The sequence below is a fragment of the Pholcus phalangioides genome, unplaced genomic scaffold (genome assembly GCF_987345545.1).
Source record: "Pholcus phalangioides strain wild (caught in Gottingen) unplaced genomic scaffold, Ppha-v1.0 ptg000015l_1, whole genome shotgun sequence".
In the NCBI taxonomy this organism is placed as follows: Eukaryota; Metazoa; Arthropoda; class Arachnida; order Araneae; family Pholcidae; genus Pholcus; species Pholcus phalangioides.
This window is the reverse complement of record NW_028301608.1, coordinates 26,706,931-26,733,864: the sequence shown is the minus strand read 5'-3', so window position 1 is coordinate 26,733,864 and position 26,934 is coordinate 26,706,931. Positions and strand designations below refer to the sequence as shown.

General features: G+C 34.0%; 1 protein-coding gene across 1 annotated transcript in view; it reads left to right on the top strand.

Moving 5' to 3' along the window:
* LOC149075751 (hemicentin-2-like) overlaps positions 1-26,934 on the top strand; it is a 149,490-nt gene that overhangs the window by 65,116 nt on the left and 57,440 nt on the right. Inside the window, exon 2 of the mRNA XM_089243258.1 lies at positions 24,860-25,186. Within this exon, the coding sequence (XP_089099384.1) occupies positions 24,860-25,186 (327 nt within the window). The remainder of the gene's footprint in view (positions 1-24,859; positions 25,187-26,934) is intronic.

Here is a 26,934-nt window from a genome sequence, read left to right as displayed (position 1 = left end):
TAGACCTTAGATTAGGGCGCATAATTTCAACAATTTATAGCAAAATATGATATTTAAATTTTGTAATGATACAATGGATTGATTTTTACAAATCACGTCACAAATGCAAGTAAAATGTCACAAATATCATTCTTCGTATAAAACAAGTTAAAAAAATTTTTTCACTCATTACTTGTATGTAAAAACGCAGCAATAATGTGGACGTAACTTCAATTCTGAACGCCATATAAACAAAACAAGGTCTGAAAAAAAAAATTATATCCTTCAAAAATTACGTTCTCAACGCAGTCGGTTACCTTCAGCCTCCCCGCAGCCTATTTGGAGACAACTGAAGCAACGCACGGCTCATTTAAAAATCACTTAAGGGATCTGTGCCACAGTTTCAGATCACTCCAGTCACCCGCGGCACAGTTACATTACACTTAATTAAATCGTAACACATTTGAAGATCACCGATGCACAGTTCCAGATCGCACAAGCGGCGGTGTGGTAAATTTTCAGATCTTAAATTAGTTAGGTGGTGACTTTATTATATCACACTACAGTCACCAAATGACGAGTAATATTGCTGAAGTGAACATGTTAATAGTGATGCGATCAATGATATATGAGCATGATAGTGAAGGGTGTGTAAATAATGATGAATAATATTTTACTTGTGAGGTAAATAGGGAATATAATATCGTAACACACACACACAATAACGAATATAATACATAACGTGTTCATCAATTTTTGGTACATTTCATCAAAATAACCATATCTAGCATACACGATAATCAGTGATCTGACTTCACCGAAAACATCAATTATAAAAATCGTTTCCGAGTATTTGAAGCACAAAGACCCAAAACCGAAACTTGAAAGTTTCCTCTTTTAATTACCGAGGGAAACTAATGATTGCGAAACTTTCAATAGTGCATGTTCGGTGAGACGTAATTTGATTATTTTCCTCTATTTGTATCTCAAATTTTCTATCGTTGAAATGTTCATCAGATGGCAAATATTGCTTCATTTTACTTTGAAGTACTTTAATTAATTAATTTATCAAATAACTTTCTGGTCTTTAAATCACTTCTGTCGTATTTGTCGAATTAAGGCATAATAATTATTTTTTTCTGTATGTCTAACACAGATGGTGTCAACATCCTATAGAGCTTTTCGGGACTGAAATATTTCATTTCTAATCGTATAAACCAATCGTATCGTCTTTGTTCAGGTTATCAATAAGACAGCTAATACTCTCGACCGTGCAAGCACTTCATTCACATTCCTCTGTGGAATTTCTAACGAATCGATATATGCCGGAACGTGTCGTGTGTGTGTGTTGTGTATATGCGTGGCCCTAATGTTGTCAGAGTTGCATGTTCTTGCTGTTGCCGCCATTTTTATTCCATTTTTCGAAGTGAAAATGACAAATGCTTAAATTTTCATGTAATTTAATTATCGTGTTAAAGATGTGACTGCTCTCTTTCAAATGCAAGACCGGCTTACATTCACGCCTCGACGTTGGCTATCACTATGCCGCCAAGGAGGTTCGAACCTGAATCCTCACAATAGGAGTCCAGTACGGTGCCCACACGACCACACAGCGGCTATACTACTTACATCGCTGATCCTCAAAAACAAGTTATGCAACCTGTTTACAAAATTTCCTAAAACTCAGAGGTTCATTCACATACTATTTTTTCAATCTGAAGTCACGTTATTTAAGAACTAAAGCGTAACACACGGTTTTGATTCCACGATATGAATATCAAAAATCCACCAGAATAGGGCATTGGCCAGTAACTCGCGGATATGGCTTTTTCCATCTCCAGAGATACAGTTGCGCCATTGATTGGAATAAATCCATCCAGATGAACTTTGTTTATATTGGAACCCCCCTTTCCTGCACAAACAGAGAGCTTATCCTGTGATATCTTCATTTCGGCAAGGAAATACCTATAACGTCTCCCTTTCATATCTATTCATTGGAGGTTCTTTTTTCTTCTTCTTCTCATCTCTTGGTTCTCTTTCTGGCAGCAGCAGGATTGTGGTGTTGATGATACCACGAGGTTTCGAGCTTTTCCTCAATGCGCAAGACTTATTCAAAGATGGGAGAAGAATCTCTTCCTTTTCGTCCCCGCTCTTCTTCTTCTTCTACACATCCTCCGACAGCAAAGGAATCAATAAGAGCCACTGCGAACTCGTAACCTCAATGGTCGTTTATCAAGTGAATGTTTGTAAGCACGTCATCAGCTAGAGTAAGAAAGGCGCCACGAATACAGGGGCCCCCTTTTGGTGATTGTTTGCCTTGTGGGTCATTTTCAATGGTTTTTCCTTTTTCTTTATTTTCCAGAAAAGCAAACTGATTAGATGAAGGGATATGCAGATGCACACACATGCCGTATACGAGATTTCACTTGCGTATGCACTTTTGCTCATTAATATCTATATCTAATGTGAAATATTTCAAGCCAATGCCGTATTTTCACACGATATAACAAAACATGAATGATAAATTTCAATGTATATATTCTACAAAGTTAAACAAGTGGCGTATGAGTACACAGTAAAATCTCTTCGTGGTTGATATTTTTATTGGGAAAACAAATTCATAACTTCACTCATAGATTACGCTGTACATTTATATGAAAACACAGCAGCAAAAATTGGATGCGAGTACATGACAGGTGGTGTTGAGAAATTTTCTTTCACCATCTCTACGACATTTTAATGATTGAAAACTTCATAGCCTGAGCCAAATCATTTCATGTGTTTTGAACGACACGTTATGACAACAGTTGATATAGCCATGTATCATAATTTTTTTAAATATAAATCTTCATCATGACAAACATTTTATAATGACACACTCTGATTTATTATTTAATTGAATTTACATCAATTTTTACATACACCATGAGCATATGGCCAACCCTGAATTTTCTTTTTAATCTGATGTAATTGATGCAAGTTTAGTTACTACACTGGGGAAATTTTCTTTTTGTTTCCACTGATGTAAATGAGGTCAATTATATCATGAGATTTGAAGCCATTAGTATAGACAACTAGAATATAATGCTCCACGGGTCGTTATCCACGGAATTTATGGTTATTTCCGTCGAAAAACCACTCTAAATTATACATACAAGAAAAAATGGGGTGCTGCGAAGATAAGACATATGCAATGCGATCGAATGTTACAGCGCGTTGTCCCGGCTATACAAGAAAGTGATTATTTGGGCACTGTCATCTTAATGCAACATGAACCCGTAGCTCATACGTGCTCAGAGAGTTATTGACACGCGCTTCACTCACGAATGTGTCATATAGAGTGACCTCCTCAATAAACCCCTGGGACTTCTGACTGAGGTTTGTATTTACACAGTGTGCGCATTGTGGGAAGCAGGAAAAAGTAGCAACAGAGTAGCAACAACTCTTCCAGCTAAGTGCTGTGTGCGACTGTTAATATCGATCATTTGATCATTTTTGTCGTGGCACGGTGATTTTCTGCACACGAGAGTCAATTAGACCGGGACCCACAAGTTAATATCGAAATCTTAAGAGTCGAATATGGTCGATAAATAGGTATCTCGCGTTGGTGAAATTGATTGATTGATGACCGCATATGCCCCGAGCTGTTGTGCAAGGAAACTTTCTCTCTTTACGTCATGAAAGGCTGGGTCGAGTCGGGAAACATTTTCTATTTATCCATAAAGTCATCCTTCGACATTTCTCCCAAGTGGCGATGATTCGCATTATATTTTTCTTCCCCACGACATGCATACAGCGTTTCTCTAGAATTGATCTATCCGAAAAGGCATGTCGAGATGTGTTATGTGTAAAAATAATTTTGAAGAGTAATTTCACTTCTCTCAAAAATTTTAACAGGTAGCTCCGTAAAAAAAGAGGGCATATTTCTTTTAATGAAAAGCAGAGAAACAAACTTATAAAAAAAACTAAAATTTGAAGGAACACTTTCATTCCTCGACGAAATTTTTATTCGTAAAACTGAATTTTGTTGAATGAGTCACACATCTAGATTCGTATTGCCGAGTACTGAACATTAGTATCCAAAATTATGTAAACAAAACAGGTTCTTGCTGTTTCTGATTGCCAAACACAAGTAGACATACTGAAAATTCGAAAATGGTCATAATTGCTCCAAATGTCCCACTGAAATCCAGCACTTTTCGGTAACTTGTCATCCAGTTGACGCAAAGAGGTCCGAATAAGTGTCTGCTTCATTTGTGAATAATTTCACTCTAAGGTCATCCTCCACGAAATAGGGGTGGGGGTGGGGTAATTCTGCGCAAATGAGGCAAATTCGTTGCATAGATCAATGGACTTCAATGAATTCTCGAATTTTTTCTGAGTGGTCATTACGCAGCTGGAAGTATGTTGGCACAAATGACTCAATGTCAATGGGGGCAACTTTGCAGATTTACGTTGTGAGACATTTGATCCATATCATTTTATGGACATCTTTTTCAGCCACCTCGTTGGGCATTTGGCTTGTTGATGCCTTTGTATTTGTATTTAATGTTTTGTTTCTGACCAACAAAAGCTGTGAGAAATTCTTGGTTAACCCTTTAAGGGGTCATTTTTTCTAGCAATGGCACATTAAAATATATTTGGGATAGAAATTGATTTAGGAAAATGAATTTATTTAGCTTTTCGATATCATTGATTTAAATATAATTAAATAATTTATTAATCTGTTAATTATTATTTTTTAATTATTTAAATATTTTTTTCGTTTTTCTGAAGTTCTAATGAAAGGTGGTAAAACATCTTACCATGGAAATTTTAAAATTGATCATCCCCCGGTCTTAGGGTTAAGTTATGTAACCACCCTGCATTATAGACCCCACTATCCAGTTAAGCACATTTTTTCCATTTATATCCAACTGCCTTTGTTGTCACTTCTCTATAAAATGCTGCTGGAGTGATCTTTAATAACATTTTTTAATAGAAAGTGTCTCACAATAGTGAAAAAGTAATAAATTTTGGACTATCTATATGCCATTTTCTATGAAAAAGTCATTTTTAGACAAATCTCAAATTTTAAGCGAAATCCATGTAACATTCGAAACGTGATTGCAAAAAGTTCTATGAATGAAATTTTTCGATATTTCCACAGTACATTCAACTAGTAATGACACAGGCTATGAACTAAAATTTAAAAGGCCCCGTATGGTGTGCGCTCAAGTTACAACCACATCTGCTGATTTTCATATGAATTTTTTGAAATTCCATATATCATATCGTGTATAAACACTAATTAAGCAAATACATGTGGTAGAAGTTAGATTTTGATTCATAACCTTGAAAACATATGACAAAATATTTTATTAAAAGTTTGTAATGATATAATCAACAAATTGTCAAAAATAGCATTCTTCGTGGAACGCGATTAAACTTTTTATTCACTTATTACTTGTATGTAAAAATTGTAACAATACAAGGAATTACAGCACATCACTTCTTGATAAAATCATTTTTCTAATAGTAAACAATAATCGGCCGTTCTATTTTATAATGTGCCCTATTGCGTACCCCCCCCCCCGCCCGATTTTATATAGGATAAAATATCCTTATGAACGTTTTTAACAACTGGCTGAAGCGAATATGAATTTTAAGAAAGAGGGAAAATTCAATTCCTTTTGCGGGGAATCGAACCCACGTCCTCTTACTTTCTAGATGAGTGCTCTAGAACAGAGTTTCTCAACCATAACTCTAACGAAGAAAGTAAAAAGTAAATGAGGCAAATTCGTTGCATGGATCAATGGACTTCAATGAATTCTCGAATTTTTTCTGAGTGGTCATTACGCAGCTGGAAGTATGTTGGCACAAATGACTCAATGTCACGGCCCGGTATTGGGCCGAGACTGATTTGCCGTTTCCTTCAACCCCCATTCGTATTGTTAATCATGTGTTTGACCGGGCCTTCCACTTACAAAAGTAAATGAAACCGGGCCGCGGGCTTCCAAAGGTTGAGAACCGCTGCTCTAGAAAGTGAGAGGACGTGAGTTCGGTTCTTTGCAAGGGCAGCTGAGTTTTCTCTCTGTCCTAAATTCATCTTCGCTGTAGCAAGTTGTTAGAAACCTTCATGTGAATAGCGAAGAGTGACATCACATAGTTGGAAAAAATGTTCTGATCGATTTATACCTTTGCGGAAACTTACACGCGTACACATATGTATCACCAAACATGAAATCCCTTTATGAGAATTTCAAAAGAATCGAGAAGTGGATTCCAAGTCAGAGAGAGAATGATTCTATAGAAATAGCACATAATGGGTTTAAGAGACTAGAAAAATAGAAGACAAATTCTTTGGACTTTTAAAAAATTTTATTTCTAGTTTAGCATCGTGTTTGAAATTGCATAGATTACCATATACACCCTCCAGTTTTTTTTTTCAGGAAAATTCGGAGGAAAAGGGTGAAGCTTCCATTATTCATATGTATTTTTTTCTTAAATAACTAAAAATATCTTCGTGTGAGGAAAAAATAAAATGAAAGTAAAAGTTTTTCGAACGATCGAATATTCGTGAAAAAGAATAAATTCACTTCTTTCAGAGAATCCCAAATAGAGAGATTTTTTCCCTCTTTTCCTTCATACAGAGGGAGGTAAAAGTAAAAGAAAATGTAGAAAAATGAACCAAAGATTTTTACTGGAAAGTCAATAAACTCCTTTGCAGATCGAACTTAAGAACCTCGCATTAGAATAAAGAGAACTCCGGGTGAAACTCCATCCTTAAGATCTATGTTCGGATGCTTTTTTTTTTCCCCCTTCTCCTTGTACTATCTTTTCTTTTCTTGCAGTCACACCGATGTCTCAATTTTGTGATATGCTTCATAGACTAACAGAATCCTTAAGATATTTGTACGAGATATAAATCCGGAAAGAGGGAAGAAAAACAAATTTAAATGGCTCTCTTTCTACGACATGAACACGCTGAATATCTTCTAAGATGAAAGGTCATAAAATATGTCATTTATTTTCTTAGAATATTCATGGAATGTAGAAGTTTATTCGTGTGTATGCTACAAGTAACAAGATTGAACAGTATTCAAATTTCAGAGATTCACGTTCTCAATACCGTAATTTAATGTTTTGTGTCGAAATTAATGCCGTTTTAACGGTTGGAATAACGGAAACCAAGCCCATGGCATCCAGAGCCAAAAAATGTATTGAAAGTTCTTTCTTTCATTAACTTTAAAATTCAAACCGAAATTATTACTGTTATCGTTTCTGAAATTATTCCTATCGGTGGTTCTAAAATTATTCCTATCATTGGTTATGAAATGGTTCCTATTAATAATTCTCAATTTTCATTAATTTTGAAATTAACTCTATTTTCAATTATGAATTTTCATCAATTGTGAAACTATTCCTATCAATAATTTTGAATTTTCATTAATTCTAAAATTATTCTTATCGTTGGTTCTGAAATGATTGCTGTTAATAATTCTAAAATTTGATTAATTCTAAAAAAAATTCCTATTAAGAACTCTCTCAGACCCGGTACTCATAAACACAGGAGTTGTTCCTATTTGCTGTATATATTCTTTTCTAAAATCAAAGCGCTCAGCACTGAAGTCATTGCTGAACTCTCTGAAAGTCGCCGTCCTCAGTGCTGAACTCCCTGAAGTTAAAAAGGAATATCTAATGCGAGAATCCCACCCCTCTCGTTTGTGCGTACTAGATATGAAAGCGATAGTTTCAAACTATATTCTTTTTCATTCATTTATTTTGAACTATATTCTTTTTCATTCATTTATTTTGAACTATATTCTTTTTCATTCATTTATTTTGAACTATATTCTTTTTCATTCATTTATTTTGAACTATATTCTTTTTCATTCATTTATTTTGAACTATATTTTTTTTCATTCATTTATTTTGAACTATATTCTTTTTCATTCATTTATTTTGAACTATATTCTTTTTCATTCATTTAGTCTAGAATTATTTTTTCATCAGTTTTAACAAATTTTAATTAATTTTAAACCTGTTCATTTAATCAAATCCAAGTTTTTAATCAGTTTTAATTTACTCCGTTTAACAATTCTGAAACTATCATTTGTTCTAAATTTGCATTGATTTTTCCTCAATGTGTATCCATTTCAGTTTGTCGGTGTGTGTATTTCTCAAAATATATTTTCAAAAATATTTAAGATATTGGAGCTTAAGGAATGTCCTATGTTTTGATGGGACTGAGACTTCTAAAAGTTTTGAGTGGGCTCTGATAGAAATAATCCTGCCACCAACAAAAAAAAAATCCCATGTTTCTGAAAGCATTATCCGCCGAGATATTGAAATTCGAAAAATGGATGGAAGTTGACAGGAAAAAAAACATTAAGTGCCGATAAAATGAATTTCCCACATTTAGAGAGAGAGAGTGATTTTTTTTTACAACTCTCCGACATTTTCCAAATTCGAACATCTCAGTGAATATTGCAAATTGAAACGAGGATTTTTTTTTTTTTTTTTGCATCAGAAGACACTGGGAAACAAATTTTTAATTGGGTTCTTCATCACAAGGTGTCCGTAGAAAACGTCAATATTTTTACTTCAATAGATATAAATGTACAACCCCTATGTAGTGTATTACACCCTAGCGTATTACACGCTATTTGAATACTTTTTCAATCATGCTTTATGCAATGAAGTAGGTAGGAAGGACGGAAAAAAACGCGGTTTCAAGGTTTCCATTTTTTGTTCGTTTTAACGCATGCCTGAATTGCTGGGAATACAGAAAATAGTATAAAATGGGAAAAGAGAGAACAAGTCGTGAATACAAATGTTTTAAGTATAAGAAAAAGGACAGGGAGAGACAGCAAAAAAATATCATACAACTGTGTCATCTGTGGACGGAATTCTTGGGAAATCTATGCTTGTAGGAGGAGGGACAGTTTTTAGCGCACTGTACAACGAATAAAAGACGGGAAATAAATAAATATAAGCACACGTGAGATCAACACTACCGTTCCTAATTTCCTAAATACTGCATGTCCAGTTACATATGATTATTTCCTATCGAATAAGAATCACACACCCCGGAATACATAACAAAAATAGTATAAAAAAATATAATCGCAAAAATACAAATTTATTTTTAGAAAATAATTTCCTCGAAATAGTTTAAATTTTTCAATCATTTTGTATAAATATTTTTCAAGAAGAAACCTGATATCACGACAAATTCAAGAGAAAAACCCGGTACCTTTAATGTTCTTCCAGTATAGTATGGTCCAGTATTACACTGTCTCGTCGGTGTTTGAAAATTACATTTCCAGAACTGCATCCGGCATCCATTTCCTCATGTCATGGAGATGGAAAAAAAATAAATAAAATAAAAAAAAATTCCAATTTAAATTGCAAACAACTTCCCATTTTCACTCAACTAAAATATTAATTCCTCTATTTATTTTTTCTTCTTCCGTTAATACGCAAGAAGTTTAAAGAGAAGGATTATATGCATACATAAATAATTTTCTCTCTTAGAAAACATCGAGAAAAATTACTAAGATTCCAGTCACGGAAGGAATATAAAAAAAAAAACGGAGAAAGAGTGTTGAAAATATCATGCTTTATGTACATGAGGAATGGCCGGGAAGGACGAGGTAAAAAGGAGAAAACAGCAGCTTTAAGGTTCCGTTCCATTTCCGTGCGTTTTAACTCATGCCCGAATTGCGAGGAATACCAAAAATAGTATAAAATGGGAAAAAATAGGAGTGCGCCGATTCATGGCTGGTTACAAGTCGTGAATACAAATGCGTTAAGAATAAGAAGAACATGGAGAAAGAGCGAGCAAAAAATATCATACCACTGTGACATCTGCGCACGAAATTCTTGGGAATCTATGCCAGTGGGAGGAAAAGTTTTTAGGACACTGTGTACAACGAATAAAAGACGGAAAATAAATAAATAAATAAATAAATATAAGCCCCCGTGTAAGAATAACGCTACGGTTTTTAAAACGTTTTGAAGCTATCCAGGAATTTTTCAATTACGAATTCTTCGGAGAATCATATAAAGTTTTAGGTACTTCCGGAAATTGCGTGACCAAACACTTCCGGGTTTTATAACGTCGTCCCAGTAAATGTTTTACGACTTCGAGCCACTCTAACGCTCATTTTTTTATTATTATTGTTATTTCTTCAAGATGGTTCGGAGACGATGTTGTAAGGGGGCACAACAAATTGAATTTATGTTTCCGTAAAGTTTGAAAGTAATTAAACTTCTAGTGATTCACCTCTCTTTGGATGGTGATTTCGTCTCCGGAAATTCGGAATCCGATGGTAGTTAGGATTTGAGTTTATGGTTCGATTTCTAATACAGTATGTAAATATATTATCGCTTTCGATGGCTTTGGGGTATACGGAACCGCTGAATAATGGATTAAATTTGTTTTATGTTTTTTTCGATGAAAGGTATATTGAGTATCTACACTCACACACACTATACAAGTTAGGCTGATGTCTACTCACAAAGTGTGCATAAACTTTTCAGCGATCTATATATGTGATATTTCTGCCACTCGTGAGCCAGAAACTTCTGTATATAAAGGGTAATCATATGAACCGTATTTTACGGGACATTTTCGTTACTTTGGTTGTCCCAACTTTCTTATAAAATGTCTCGTTTTTCAATTATTTTCAGCAAAGCGTATTTGAGGTTTAGAAATCAAAAATTAAGATTATGCTAATGATTTATATATAAATTATATAATAATAATTATGACTCATAATAAATTATATTCATATAAATATATTCATCTCACATATTCTTGGTGGTAACTGACAACTTTACTTGCATTTGAATATTTTTTGCGACGACTAGCAACTTTACTCGTCATTGACAATATTTTTTACTTCAAATGTAAACTATATTTAATTTGACAAATTTTTTTAGTAAAAATCTTTGTAATTGGCAACTTTACTTGCCTTTAGATAATTTGCGATAATTCCCAACTTTATTTGAATTTTACAATTTTTTGCGGGATAGTCGTTGATACCCGGTAGGGATGCCGATTTCCCGAAAGTTTATGAAAGAAATATCATCAGCTTAGGCATTTAATCGTGCTAGGTGCTGATACTTTTCTGCGGGATCACCTTTCGCGGGCAGAAGGAAGTCATTGGCGGGCGGAAGGAGCCGCATTTGACCCGCGTTCAGTAGGTTGTGCACCCCCGGGTCCATACAGTTCATTTAACTCATTTGAAGAAAATGGATAAAATTATCGAACTCTAATAACATTTATCTATATGATTAAATACTTCAGAGTTTTCCGAATACGCTTGATTACGATTTTGTGACTCTCTCTTGATTATCTCGACTATACCTGGGGATTTTATTTTCGAATTCTACGTATACTAATTCAAGAGGTTTGCAAAATATCCAACGAGTCGGTTAGAAAAAAAATGTCCATAAAAAATATGGATGCCAAATAAATTAAAAAATTCACCAACTCAAAATAAAAGCAATTTTCACAAGAAAAAAAAATAAAAGCTACGAAAAAAATTTAATCCACTGCAAATGAAAATTTATGATTGTCTCAATCGAAGTATGGATAGCCTCTTGATTTATCCTAGTGTTCGTTTACTATATTCACGTCTCGTTTACTCTAACGCAATTTTCGATAGTTAGGTAATGTTAGTTGACTGTGAAACGAGTTTTATTTGTTTTTCTTCTTTATATATTCATTGAAAAACACACGTGTTTTTTTTTATAATTTGTTGTTATAATCTGGGTAGATTTTATTGCTGTGTTTAAACATTTGACAACTCTTTCATGAGCTTATTTTTCAAAGTGAATAATCGACATTTCGAATTTCATTTCAAATAATTTTTCAATTTGTTTTTGTTTCCGTTTGTGGTGCAGAAATGCGATTCTTCTAGGTACTTCTGATGAATCAATTTTGAGGATTCATTGTGAACACGGGATTTAATTTAAGGGAAAGTTATTGTGAAAAGAATGAGAATAATAATATAAATAGATTAGAAAATTCTCATGCTTTTTCTTAATATTTTCTGAATATTATATACATAATATTAAATATAATAAAACATTACTTGTATATACGCACATTGAAACGTGTACAAAGATAAGATTTCATTTGCATTAATAATTTCCGCTTTTATTAATTAATTTAGAATTGACTATTTTCACTCTCTCACACATGTCATTCATAAGAATGCAGTTTTATTTTAATTAAGAAATTAAAAGAAAAACATACATGATGTCTCTCTCTCTCTCTCAGGAAAAAAATATGAAAGAGACGTCCGCTTTGGTAAAAAAAAGTGACCATCATCTCATTATAGGATATTTGCAGCACACACACACATCAATTTTTCCATGCTTACTTTAACCTCAGTTATGCACGATCTAGAAGAAACACTCTTCAATCGCAGTAACGGTGAGATGCATCAAAACCGTGATACAAATATCATTAAAAGAGATTTCATTGCGATTGTGCATATTAGAGAGAGAGAATGCGACTTTTATAATTTCTAAATTGGCAATGCCCTTTTATTTACATAATTTCAGGTATGGGATTTTTTACTAACAGGAAAACATTCCCATTTGTGAATTCAGTGAGTATCTAGTATAAATATCGATACAATATAAGAAGAAAACATTTCAATAATTTCAAATTATATTACATTATCAAACAAAATTTGCCTAAAAATATATTCAATAGCAAAATGTACTGAGGCCTGCTGTAAGAACTTAAATGTCCCTTGAGGTCACACAGTGTTTTACATACGGGGATGGACAAAATAATGTGAATACCTGTGTAAAAAACAACACTCGAGGGAACCTGTCGTATACGCCCGCCCTCTAGTGTAGAAGAGTTCCACTTAGTGGGCGATAATGTGCACATACCAGTCTAGTCGTAGCAGGGATAGCGTTCGGGTGCGATGTATATTGGGGCGTTAAAACTTCGTTATGGCTGACCTCACAGATTTCGAAAGAGGCATGATTGTTGGAGCCCATCTTGCCGGGGCCACAGTAATGAAAACGGCTACTCTTCTTGGTGTCGGGAGAAGTACTGTGTCGGTGGTGATGACAGCCTATAGCAAACAGGGAAAGGCATCATCTACCAAGCATAACAGTGGCTGAAAGTCGATGATGACTGATAGAGACAGAAGGGTTTTGAAGCAGATTACCCTAACAGTTTTGAAGCGCTTCAAGATAACAGCATCCCAGATAACATCTGAGATGAACACACATCTACAGGTTGGTGTATCGACAAAAAATATCTGCCGTGAACTGCATGCAGCAAACATACAACGTAGAGCGACTATTCCAAAATCATTGGTGACACCATGCAATGCCTTGAAACGACAAACATGGTGTCACGAACATAAGAATTGTTGGCCACAACAACAATAGGAGAATGTCATCTGGTCCAGACTAAAGGACGCGTTTACGTTTGGAGAACACCAGCACAAGCCTATGACGTTGATTGTCTCCTTCCTACTGTTAAGCATGGAGGGGGATCAGTGATGCTGTGGGGCTCGATGTCTCACCGTGGTCTCGGCCCATTTGTTGTTCTGGATTGACGGGTTAATGCAGTGGTTTATGTTAGTATTCTTGCCAACCATCTTCATCCAATGGTGCAATATTTGTTCCCTGATTCTCGACCTGTGTTCCAAGAAGATAATTCGCCCGTTCACACTGCTGAAATTGACGGAGACTGACTTGATGAACACCATGATGAATCGCAACACCTCGCTCGGTTCCCTTACCTTAACATAATTGAATCTTTGTGGGGTATTTTGGACGCCAAACTGCGCAGTAGGTTTCCACCTCCAAAGACACGTTCTGAAATAGTGGCCTTTTTGCAGGAGGAGTAGATACGTATCCCTGTGATTGTTGTGCATGATTTGTATTTGTCCATCCCACGACGGATACAAGCTGTAATTAATGCAAAAGGAGGGGCCAACAGCCTATTAATAAAGATTGCGTCTCATTTCACAGGCGTCCATATTATTTTGTCCAGCCCCTGTACATGTGTCTATTTCGTGTTTTATGTGCTTGTATTTGCTATATTATATATTTTCATCTCACTCTCATCTCTCTTGCCCGTAACTTTTTCTTTAGGGGCAGTACATTATATTTTATCTTAATTATTGGTTTTATAATGCTCTTATTGGATTTGTGTATTTTTTATATGGTTAAGATATACGTATTTGAAATAGATATTTTTCATGGGAAAAAAAGGTCAAGATGACCATCTTTTCAGTCGCCTCGTTTGGCTGTATGGTATTTGTATTTATATTTGTATGTGAAGCGGGTTTTGTTTTTCATTGTTCAGCCTTTCAATGTCCAATGCAGTACTATACAGGGTGCATAAGTAGCAGGGCGTATGGTATATAAGGTATTTTACTGGCGAGCCGTTGATCCTAGAGGCATACTTCCAATTAGAAAATATAGCCAAATAACATGTAGTACTCAGACATGCCATGCATGTTGTAAGTAGGGTTCTATAGTTAGATTACCAAAATAAAAATTAACTTCTTATACGGACATCCCGTGCTCAAGCTCCCAATTAGAAAGCTGTTGCTTTGTCTCTCCTGATGCCAACAAAGAAACTTCCACGTTTCTAAGTACAATATTCGCAGATATATTAGAATTAAGTAATCTTAACTGATTCTTAATAATTAAATAATATTAGAGTTATATGAAGAATAAGAGTAAACAATAAAAGCATAAGTAATTTAAAAATAAAAGAGAATTGAAAAAAGCCCATAAAAAACGTTGATGGCCGTATTACCTAAATACTGGAACCCGAAATAAATGGATAACAAATTGATTGATACAAAAAAATAAGCTATCGGTAGTTTAAAATATACTGCTGATAAAAATATTGATGTCATATTCTAACTATGTATAGTTTCTCGGTTTTCTCCTATAATGTGAGTCCTAATATTTGTATTACTCTACAGTTGTCATTATTTGCATTGAGTAAACCAAACGAATCAAAATAATGATAAAGACAAAAATGGAACATTTCAAAGTCCTTATCAACGATCGCGATGATAGACTACCAACATAATAAACCTGGGCTATTGTGCCACCGTTTGCGGAAACCGCATTTCAAAGATAATCGGCAAAATATCGCAACTACTCGGTTTATAAAGTCAAACAGAGAGGAGAAAAAAAAGACAAATAAAAACAGATAAGAATAAAGCATGTCACCGCTTATAAACATTTCCTAACATTTGCCTGTTTCCTTTTCCGGACAAAAAACATATAAATTCAGAAATAAAAAAAAATTTAAGAGATCTCTTTGAAGGAAATTTCTTCTCGACGAAATCTCTAGCACATACTTTTAAGCTTCTCTTGCTCTCGTAGCATCGAGAATAAGCCAAACAACTAAAGTTGAACAAAAAAAGTCCGAGAAATAGAATTCCCGTACTGGAACGGCTATACCACAAGAATTTAAAATCAACTGCAAAAAAAAATATATATAAAAGTCGATTCCCAGCAGATGTTGAGAGTAGAAGAAAATTGTTGATCAATAATAGGAATCGATTTACTAGACGACGACATGGAATATTTCCAGGAGGTGGGGGAAATAGCAGAAAATTCTTCGGGGGAATCATCAAAAAATACACTCACGTCGATAATATATTTTTTTCCTCGGTTCTACCAAACCTATGCATTCTTACCAACACTCCGACAACATCACACGCACTACCACAAGTACAAAATAAAAATATATAAGATACTCCGGTTATAAGTCCGAAAAGAGTTCTTGTAGTTCTTGCTGCAAACGTGCATGTAATCTCTTATACTTACGTATCGCCACATCCTCCTCTGGATTTCTCTTCTCATGGACTGTTTTTTTCTTTTCTTTTCTCTCTTATTATTTTGCTGTTATTTATTTCTTTTCCTATGTCAGAAGTCTTACGGTAGAATCCAAGAGAAGGGCGAAAAAATAAGAACAAAAAATTGGTAGATAACTATCCGGAAACCTCATAAACGAATCATTATTAACAGAAAATCGCCGAGTGCGACACCGAACGTGACCAACGGAAAAGAGATAAAATGAAGGGGGAAAAAATAATAATAATAACTGGACTTACCTTGCTGTAGGGCGTAATGCATTATTAAGATATATCATGATTTGTTCTCTGTACAGATTATTACTTGTATTCAGCTCTGTACTTACTTTCTTTCTTGTTGAATGCCGGAGAATGCAGGGAAGTTTTTCCCTTGTTTTTGGAATTTTCTGGCATTAATTTTATCCGCTGAATCATTGGTTTTCCGTGTAACTATTAAATATGATCTTACATGTTGGTTTTTAAATAAGAAATCGTGCTCGTGTCATACGGAATATTTTATTCCTTCAAAGTTGCAAATTCAATGTCTATATACAGTTATACAGTCGACCCCACTTCATCGGATTACGGTTACCCCGCTAAAACGGATAAAATCCTCCGGCATCAAAATTTTTTCCTATTGAAACAATGTTAAAGTCCCCCGCTTAATGCGGTACAGTAAAACCTCTCTTTTCCGGATAACGGTGGGACAAAAATATTCGACCCTATAAGAGGGGTGACTGTTAATCAGGGGTTTGAAATGCATGCTTTTATACGCGGTCGGCAAAAAGTCTGTGTAGAAACTTTAAAAATTCATAAAAACCGGAAAAATAACTGAAATAAAAAACGGTTTGCAGGGTTACCATCGCTAGGTCACGGGAATTTTTTTGACAGGAAAAAACAACAACTAAAAAGCTGCCGATAGGTGGCACTTACGTACACAAGTCAAAGAAAAGTATATACGCAAATAAAAAGAAAAGATATATATATATATATATATATAACGCAAAAGAAAATATACGCAAATAACGAACACAATTCCTTCAAATCGTTCATTACAGTAGTATGTGTACCACATGACCACCACTAACAAGAGATAACACATTGCAGGCGAGTCATAAATCCAGCAACGGCAGAGTGTAGCAGGTCCACATACACGGTTCACAACGGTGAACTGATATAGATTAGAAGCGCAAGTTCTTATAACCGTCTCATTTGTATATTGCCACCGAAGTCGCTCCTATCGACCGCCACCTATCGGCTGTTTCTTGAGTTTTTTCTCCTGTCTTAAAAAAAGTTCCCGTGGCACACCTAGCGATGCTAACTAACCCGGTAAAGCGGTTTTTATTCATCTTTAAAGTTTCTACGGACTTTTTGCCCACACCCTGTAGTAGGAGAAATTATTATTTTGCCGTAAAAGAGGGGTGCTACTGTTATTTCATTTAATACTTTTCCCCGACTGACTGAGTAGATTACACTCCCCTCTTCAAATCTCGAATGATGGAGTCCTCGCTTAGCGTAGGCTCAGCTGATAGCGTCTTTATCATATCTATGCCGATTCGAAAACATTAGTGCGCTAAGCAAGTGACTTTAATGAGATATAATGGGAAATACTTTAAATTTTTTCTGCCATTATTGGGCTAGAAAAATACAACGGTTCAAACAAAATCAAGTTAGACAGTGGGGGAGGACCATGCTCCTACCAGGTATAATAATAAATTCGAGTAGAACGGGTTTTCCGCATTTAACGCTTTTCCTTAAACGAATTTCCTCCGTTTTTCGAATTCGAATATCTCTGTGAATATCGCACTTAAAAAAATTGAATTTTTTTTTCAACAGTTTTCTAATTAGAAGTTGGAGTACAGGGGAACCGTTCAAAAATTTAGATTTTTTTTCATTTTGTTATACACTATCTTCACTCGCAAATCTAGTGCAGGGTAAATTTTAAACGCCTTTTGGGCATTCTTTAAATTCAGATTTTACCTGTACGACGGACATTTGATGAAAAGATAAAAGCCGTGGTAGTAGCACTTATACAGGATACTCTATAGTTTATAAAGTGTATCGCGGACACATGCATTGTTCATTTCCACACCTGAAAACATCATTGATTAACGTCTATATATTTTATTGCATAAAGGTAAAACGATAACTTTTTTGAAATATTTCATTCACCGCTGGAATATTGTTTTCTCAAATATTCGTTGAGAGCGTGTCTGGTTTTGTGGCTTCTAAGTAGTTTCAAAGATTAATAGCTTGTTCAACTACTCGTTCTGGCTTGAATCCATTTTGGCAGATCTTGTGTCGGTTCAACAGTGTTTTCTCTCATCGGGGATGACTTCAAAAGCACTTGCGGTGAGCGTCTTTGAATAATAAGTGGCGGGTTCCGTAGTATGTACCTATTAAGTAGTCAACGGTAAAACACGTACACCTTTATCTCGGTAATTGGTGTTGGTGTCGTTAAAGTTATTTACGGAGTTCCGAACAAAAAGGCACTCCACGCAAATGTTAACAACGTATCTTCCGTCCGATGATGCAAGTAGAGAGAAATGGCAAAACTCTTTAACAGGTTCATATAATGCTTGGAGCCTTCAAGAGATTGTTCAGATAATTACTGCCTAAAACAACACACTCGTATTAACTGGTATCTTGAAACACGTATCGAAATTCTGAAATTATAATCTCAATTCTCCGACACCATGCCGTTTGATGGATTTTACAGAGTATTTTTTTTTCCAGAATTATTATGTTTTGATATATCTGTCACGTCGAAATAATAAATATGGTGATTATGTATAATCGTTGATTATTGTGCATGATCATTGATATGATTTCGGTAAGTTTGGTAAATTTTTGTTCCAAGAATTTTTCGTATTTATCGGTTGGTGATTATGTGTTTGACTACCTCCTTATATTCCTTCGTTAAGCGCTTCGTGAAGAGCGGAGGGCCTCTCATATTCTGTTAGGAAGTCGGTGATGATAATTTTATATTCGATTTATGATTTTGTACAGAGATTATGATTTTATACTTTCAAGAATTTTTTTTTATATTTTATTTAAAATACTTTGGATTTATGGTTTGATACCTAGATTTTGATTTTATACTTTTAAATTTTCAATTTATAAAGAATATTTTCATATTCAAAACATCATTGAATAAGCCTATATGTATATTTTATTACATAGTTACGGAACGATAAGTTTTCGAAGTCTAACTTCAGAGTTGGATTATGATGGCATACTTGGAAGCTCGAGATGGAGTCCATGAGCTTATATTTTGATTAATGATATTATACTTGTTACTTACTTTTGTTACTTGTTACTTGTTATACTTTGTGTTAATTGCATTTTTAATTGGGTTGCTGTATTTTTGAAACATATGACAACCATATTTTTATGGGCATCTTTTTATCAGCCACCTCGTTGGGCATTTTGCCTGTTGTGGCGTTGTATTTGTATTTGTATTTGTATTTGTATTATTAGTTGCTGTATTTTTGAAATATATGACAACCATATTTTTATGGGCATCTTTTTATCAGCCACCTCGTTGGGCATTTTGTCTGTTGTGGCGTTGTATTTGTATTATGTTTATATTATATCTGTGTTCTAACGCTTCTATTTATTTTTACTCTACATCAGTGGTTCTCAACTGGTGCTCGAGGCGGCCACTCGAGGTTAATAAAATAAATCAATAGATTTAATAAACAAACAAAACAAATAGGCCTAAAGGGCACCACCATATAAATAATATACTAAAAAGGGCTCCTCTCGAATTAAACAGGGCTCCGCCATAGAAATTATACATTGCAAAGCTCTCCGCAAGTCAGAAAAAGTTGAGAACCGCTACTCTATATCGCAGTTTCCCAAACTTTTTGTTCCATCGCCCCTTCATTATGTTTTATCTCTCATCGCCCCCGACTCAAGTGAGCCAATAGGATCTTATGTTATACTCGTAGCTTCCATCGTCCCCTAGACAGTTACATCACCCACAGGGGCGATATTGTCCACTTCGGGAAACACTGCTCTATTTAAATAAATCTGCCGGGAACACAGTTCCACGAGGACAATGTGCAGAAATTACCATATGCTGATATGGGGAAGATATTTCTTGGCTTGATGGTCGGTCATTATACATAAACCCCAGCCCTTATATTGTTAAACATAATAAATCACCATTAATTTACTCGGCTAATGCACCCGAGTCTAATATGGCGAATTCGATCACTAATGTTGGTTTTGATTGCACATGTTAATATGTGCGAAGAAAACACACATTGCAAAGACTAATAATTTTTTTTGTTTTCGTCATAACTACTGACATAGTGAAATATGTGTGGGTCACGCATGATGTGATGCTAAGACTGATCATCGTTTAAAATTAAGAGATAATATTTTTTGCCCTGAATGCGTCTTTTAAATCGCTTCACGATACCGGGAGTATTCTCAAAAAGTTGCACGACGAAACTCTTTAAACGCTGATGTCTCACGAAGTGCATAACGCACGTCAAAAGCAATGGCAACGTCAGATGCACATTGCAGAAAAAAAATCCAGTGATATCACTCCGGTTTCAATATCTCGTCCTGTCTGAACAACAGGTTGGCGGCCCTGATAAAAAAATTGTTTTCCGCTATATCTCGAGCAGTTCACAACGAAAATAGACGACGTTGGTACCGTTTAACTATTCCAAAGGCAAAGCCGATGATGATGATATAATTTTGTTACATCAGTATCAAACACGTGATTCAAGACACAAAAAACGTATTCATATCAAAACTTGCGACCGTGTCTATTACACAGTCTACCCTAATTTTTTTCCCATATTTATCAGCTTCATTTGTGAAATTACGCATAACCAACGGTAAAAGTGATAAATGCAATGAAATTTATCAAACCATCTGAGACGACTGGGGATTATTATTATTTTATTACACAAACTTTTAGTTATTCGAAAATGATTTCTTTGACTTCAGGCAGTGCTTTTTGTAAGCTCTACATCCGTGACATTAAATTTGTACTCTGAACTATACAGCAAGCATCATTGAGGAAATTTCGTAAACTACCATTTCTGAAACACATACTAACGGAAAATAGAAAAACAACTGATAAAATGTTTCTATTACTCTTTATCACTAAAAGTAACACAAATTGCAAACATATCTGTAAGATGTATCATGAAATATATATTCGCAGTATCATCGAAAACGATCGGCAAATCTTTCACGAAAATGAAAATTATCAAAAACATGTCGTTGAAATGTCTGTTCGTACATGAAAGAAACCTATCACTTTAAGAAATGCATTATTAAAATTTAGAAAATAAATCTAAAAATGTTATCTCATGTTATGCAGATGTAAGGGGAATGCTTACGAATCTCTTCGGCAATGTTTTTTAGTTTTCACATTACTTACTCGCAACACTTACTCACACGCGTCTGCCATACTGAGGATATCAACTATTTCATGTCTCAATATACATTTCACACACACATCTACTTTATCATAAATACCAAGAAGACGCATTGACGTCGATTTTGATGTTCTTATTGTACAATTTTGTGTAGAAACAAAGAAAATTTAAGTCATTCCTTCAAAGTTGGCGATCACAAAATTTTCTGGAGTACCGGTCTGTAGAATTATTTTTTTACCTTAGGGAGTTAAGTTCTAAATTAAAAGATTGTGTAAGTTTTGAGTTAGAAATATGGTAAATGTGGACTTTGGCGGTTTTCATCAGAAGGCAGCACTTCAAGTTGAGCTTTTTGAGAGATTTTGCTTTTTAGATGGCTTCTAGGAGAAAGTGCCTTCGGTAAAAGTACGATTAATAGTATAAAACTTAGCAATAAAATTCTGGAAAAAATAGTATGTACAGATGAATACACCCTGAACCTTGGCTGAAAAAATGGAACGAAGTGAAACATTTCTTCACAGAAGAAAAAATTGAAAATAAAAGTGAAAATTTAAGAAAATAATTATTTGCTGATATTTATTTTTAATGCATTTTTCGAGTATCAAAAATGTAAAAACATTTTGAAAATTCCAAAAAATAAATAATTGGGTTATATTATAAAATCAGGGTAAAACTTTTATATGCTAAATTGGAGAAAGAAAAGGCAACCTCGTAAATCAATGTCATAAACAACTATGCGAAATAGTTTATGAAGTCTGTGTATTTTAAATAATTACTAACTTACAAAAATTTACGCATACAAGAAAGTATAAAAATACAAAAAATGCATCATATATTTATTTTCCTGTAATTAACATTTTTTTGTGATATTCATGAATTTTCAGACAAAAAAATCATGTATGCTCAAAACGGTAAACACAAGAAGAAAATCCAAACGAAGGAAGAGAACAATGTCACATTAGCATTTCATTAACAACATTAATATGCAAATAAAATCTCATCAAACATAATTTTCAAAGCATATTTGCAGATCTGATTGAGTTTTCCACTGGAAAAAAAATTTACACCAAAAAACTCATGTTAATTAAAAATCAGGTTGATTGAAAATATTCTCATAGTCTATTAAAATAAAAATTAAATATACTTAACAAAAATCATGTTTAAAACTATTTGGTTAGTTTCCCAAAATGGCAAAAAAATTATTATCGGGGGAAAAGTAAAAATCCTAATATATAAGAAAACAAACGATTTTTGTATTAAAAAAGAAATTTAATTGAAAATATTTCTTATAGTATATTATTAATTACGAATCTAAATTATAAAATTTTAATAGAAAACCAAGGATAAAGTATTTGATTAATTTTCCTGGAAAGAGAAAGAAACTATTAGGGGAAAAAATAGAAAAATTCCCTAAAAACCACTATCTATAAGTAGCAAAAGGATTTTTGTTCCGAAACAATACTCAATAATACCATTTGTTACGAAGTTTTTGTTTCTACTGAAAATAAATAAACAACGAAAAAATTTATCTATTTCGGTGTGATTTTTTTCTTCGTTGTTTCCATTGCTCGTCTCTCTCTCTCTCTCTGTGAGTCTCTCACATTTATTGTGTATCAGGTGTTTATATTGCTGAGAAGAGTTTGTTTTGTGTAGTATTTGTTCTTCTCCCATAGAAAAAAGTAGTAAAAAACTTATATATATATATATATATATATATACACATTATATCCTTTCTTTTCACTTAAATGATTTTTTTCTTCTCTTCGAACATTTCTTTCTTTATGCTACGTGTCTTGCTGTGTTCCAAAGACGATTTATCACCAGACAATGTTCGCTTATAGTCCTCCTGAAGACGTTTCCCTGGACGACGCCGAGACACACGTACACACACATACTCTTCTCCAGTTTCTTTTTTCATTTTATATTTTTATATATCTACCCCTGTCCGTCTAGTTCTCCCTTTCTCCATTGGAAGGTTCTCCCCTTTTTTTGAAAAATTTATCGTCCACGCTGAGAGATTCTCCCTGTCTTTTTCGGAACTAGTTGTCAGAGTAGCAACGTCTCCGTTCTTTCATTTTTATTTTACTCTTGGGTTCCTTGTCAATGTGCATATTTGTTTTCTCGCATTAGTTGAAGTAAGTGGATCGATCATTCTAGGTGGAAGTTAAGTCACTTTGAGTATTCTAACAATGGCTGGGAGATTATGCAGGGTGAATGGTAGAGTCCTTATACACTCCTTTCACTTTCGAACCAATGGTTCTACACACATTTTCGGTTAGAAAAAAAAGACATACGTGCGTGTTGAAATTCCATAAACAGGAGTAACTTTAGGACAATAATTGGTATTTGTATTGTGAGAGTTAAGAACATGATTTCGGGAGGTGGAGATATGGCTACAACTCTTCGCTTGCTTACCATTCCCGATTGCTTAAGATTATTTATAAAATAAACGGGGGAGGATGACATTTTGTTGTCCTAAAGTTGCCCGCATTACGGGTATCTTTAGGACAAGTCTTTTGTCTACACTGAAAATCATATAAGTACTCTTATCTGATCGCTACCCCAACACTAGCCTGTAGGGATTTTATAGGAGGAGTTTTACTGTGAAAGAATTGTCATTTTTTTAGTTTGTTTTTTAAAAGTAATTTTTTAGTTTTTCGCTCAGTTAAGTTGTTTTTGTTCTTTGAAAGTTTAAGGACTAGGAAATTTTATTTTTAAACAGCTTTCAAATTAAGTTTAAAAAACATTAAGTGAACATTAAAAAATAAATAAGAATAAAACAAATGTCAAGCGATTTTTTCTTGAAATTCAGGTGATGCGAAGTCGTATAAAAAATTTAAAATTCTCCTTTCTAGTTTTTATAAAACCATGTAAAAATTGCACAAATATTAATAAATTAAGATTAAATTAAACTTGTTACTTCATGTCGAATAGAAATAAAAAAATCATCTTTAATTTTCTTTTTTGGTGTAGGATTTTTCCTATTAAATTTGTACTAGGGTACTGAAGTCAGTTTGTTTGGCCTGAACTCTTTGTTTGGCCACTTCTAATATTTTCCTCCCATTTTCATACAAATAACTTCGAATTCAAAGGTCGGAAAAACAAAAAAAATAAAATTATAAAATTACGGACAGCTATGTCCTGTTATCATGTCTAATGTAATACGTTTACATTTTATTATTGGTTTGCTGTATTTTTGTAATATATGGCATCCATATTTTTATGGACATCTTTTTCTCAGTCACCTCGTTGGGTATTTTGCCTGTTGTGGCGTTGTATTTGTATTCGTAAAAAAATTACCTAATTAACATACAGAAATAATTCGAAATAATCATTATAAAATTACGAATTGAATAACTACTTACTTTTTTGTTTTCTCCGGCACAACTACGGGTCTTGGGTAAATGAGCTTGAATTTAATTTCCAACAGAGACTGGCCGTGCTCAGTTTGGACTACAACTGTTTGTGTAGAAAGATTTCAAACCTGCAAAATTTATAACAATTTAAATATGAAAAAAACCGCACTTCCATTTTTTTCCTAGTTTTTTTCTGTGCTCTTACAGGAGATATAGCGATGTAAATTCTTGAAGAAGTTAAATAAATAAATAAATTATTATTATTATTTTCCAGGTCACGAACACATCGTTTCGGGAAAAGTTGGAGACACCGTCGTGCTGCCTTGTGAAGTGAACCTCTCCACCTGTGGTAGGATATACGTGATAACATGGACCAAACACATCGGTGACGAATGGCGAAGAGTTTATTTATATAGCGACACACATTCCAAGCCACTCGGTACGCTTTCCGGTAGAGCGCACTTCATGCTACACAACAATTCCAATGCAGAAATGCACCTACGTTCCTTGGACGTCGCCGACGAAGGCACATATAAATGCGACGTCACGTACGTCCACGGGAAGTGTCCGTCTCTCACTTTCACGAAGCTTTTTACATTGAGTAAGTATAACTACCGAGTATTATACTAGTGTTTCCCCTCCCCCCCCCCAGAAAAAGCAAAGCAAAATACTTATCCAAAAATTATTTTGTTTGTTTAGTCACAGGTATAGGTGATGCGATATAATATTTGTTGAAATACAGTGAACGCCGCTGAATGTGAATACATCGGGAACGTAGTTTCTGATAACAATAACCGAATGACAAGTATATCACATTCGCAACTACGGTGACCATACACCCCTTTTTGTCGAACAGGACGTATTGTAAAACGGGACAACTCTCTTTCCTACAAAATTGGTTGCAAAATGTTCAAACTCTCTTGGCTTTTTTTTATTCTATTCTAAATAGGGACTTGTTTTTTTTTTTGAATTTGAGCTAAAATTCTGCAATTTTGTAACTCAGACATTGTGGGAGGTTGGAATACAATTTGTGTCTATTCCAATTTGTATCATGAATTACTATATTTTTGTTAATGTACAATACATTTCATAGATCCTTTGAGAAAGTTTCTAAAAAAAAATTAAATCTAGTCAAATGAAAGAAACGCATAAAGAGATGAAAGAAAGCGATCAAGAACTGAGAAACTGATCAAGAGCTAAAAGAAAGCGATCAAAAACTAAAATAAACTGGTCAAGAACTGAAAGAAACTGATCAAAACTGAAAGAAACTGATCAAGAACTGAAAGAACCCGATCAAAACTGAAAGAAACTGATCAAGAACTGAAAGAACCCGATCAAAACTGAAAGAAACTGATCAAGAACTGAAAGAAAGGACTTTCTTTTCTTTCAATAAAGGAAGGCTATTTATAAAGCAGCTCCACACGTACATGGATTACAGCGAATACTACCCAATTACGACATTCAGTACGGAAATGTTTATCAATAAGAGGGGGATAGATATGAAACCGTGTAGGCTCCTACATAGTCGTGCAGCCTAACAACGGAAACTGTCTCAATTTTAGCAGTTTTGACTTTTAAATTTTATTTATATTAGCATCGTTTTAATTTTTTACTTTTTTAATGATTTTAGTATTTCTACTCATTTATTTATTTCAATATGTATTACTTTTTAGAAATTGCATTCGTCTATTTTTCCGTACGTGAAACTTTGCATGCTTTGTTTGTATTTTTCCCATGCTCACTGTAATTGCATTCATATATTCAAGGGTTTTATATAAATGAATAAATAATAAAACGTTTTCGTTTTAATGAAAACGAAATACCAAACTAACCTCATTCCAGGGAAATAATAATAGAAATTAATAATATTTCTAGTCCTCTCAAGAATGTAAAAACTACTTAGAAATAATTAATTAAAAGATCGTGATGAGAGAATATATAAGTAATTTATTTGTGGTTATAGTTGAGGAGCTTCAGCTTGCTGTAAAAAAATAAAAAAATAGAATAATTTATAATCGAAATGGAAAAATAATTCTCTTTCGATTCATACAACTTCGTTTTCGTATTCACCAAACATTCATGCACCTTTATCTCATACTATGTTATGCAGATTTCAATATCACTTTTGTTTTTTAACGAAATGTTGTAAACACAATATTATATGAATAAAATTGCATATAAACCATATTTATCTGAATAACTTTCGATTAAAACTGTAGAGACATAATTTCGGAACTTGAGCTTGGATTCGGTAATGAAGGCAAAATTTTTAATCAATTTAAATGCATAAAAATAATCCATAAATGCATTAACAAGGTGTAAGCGTAAAGTAGGCGCAGCGGTGTGCAA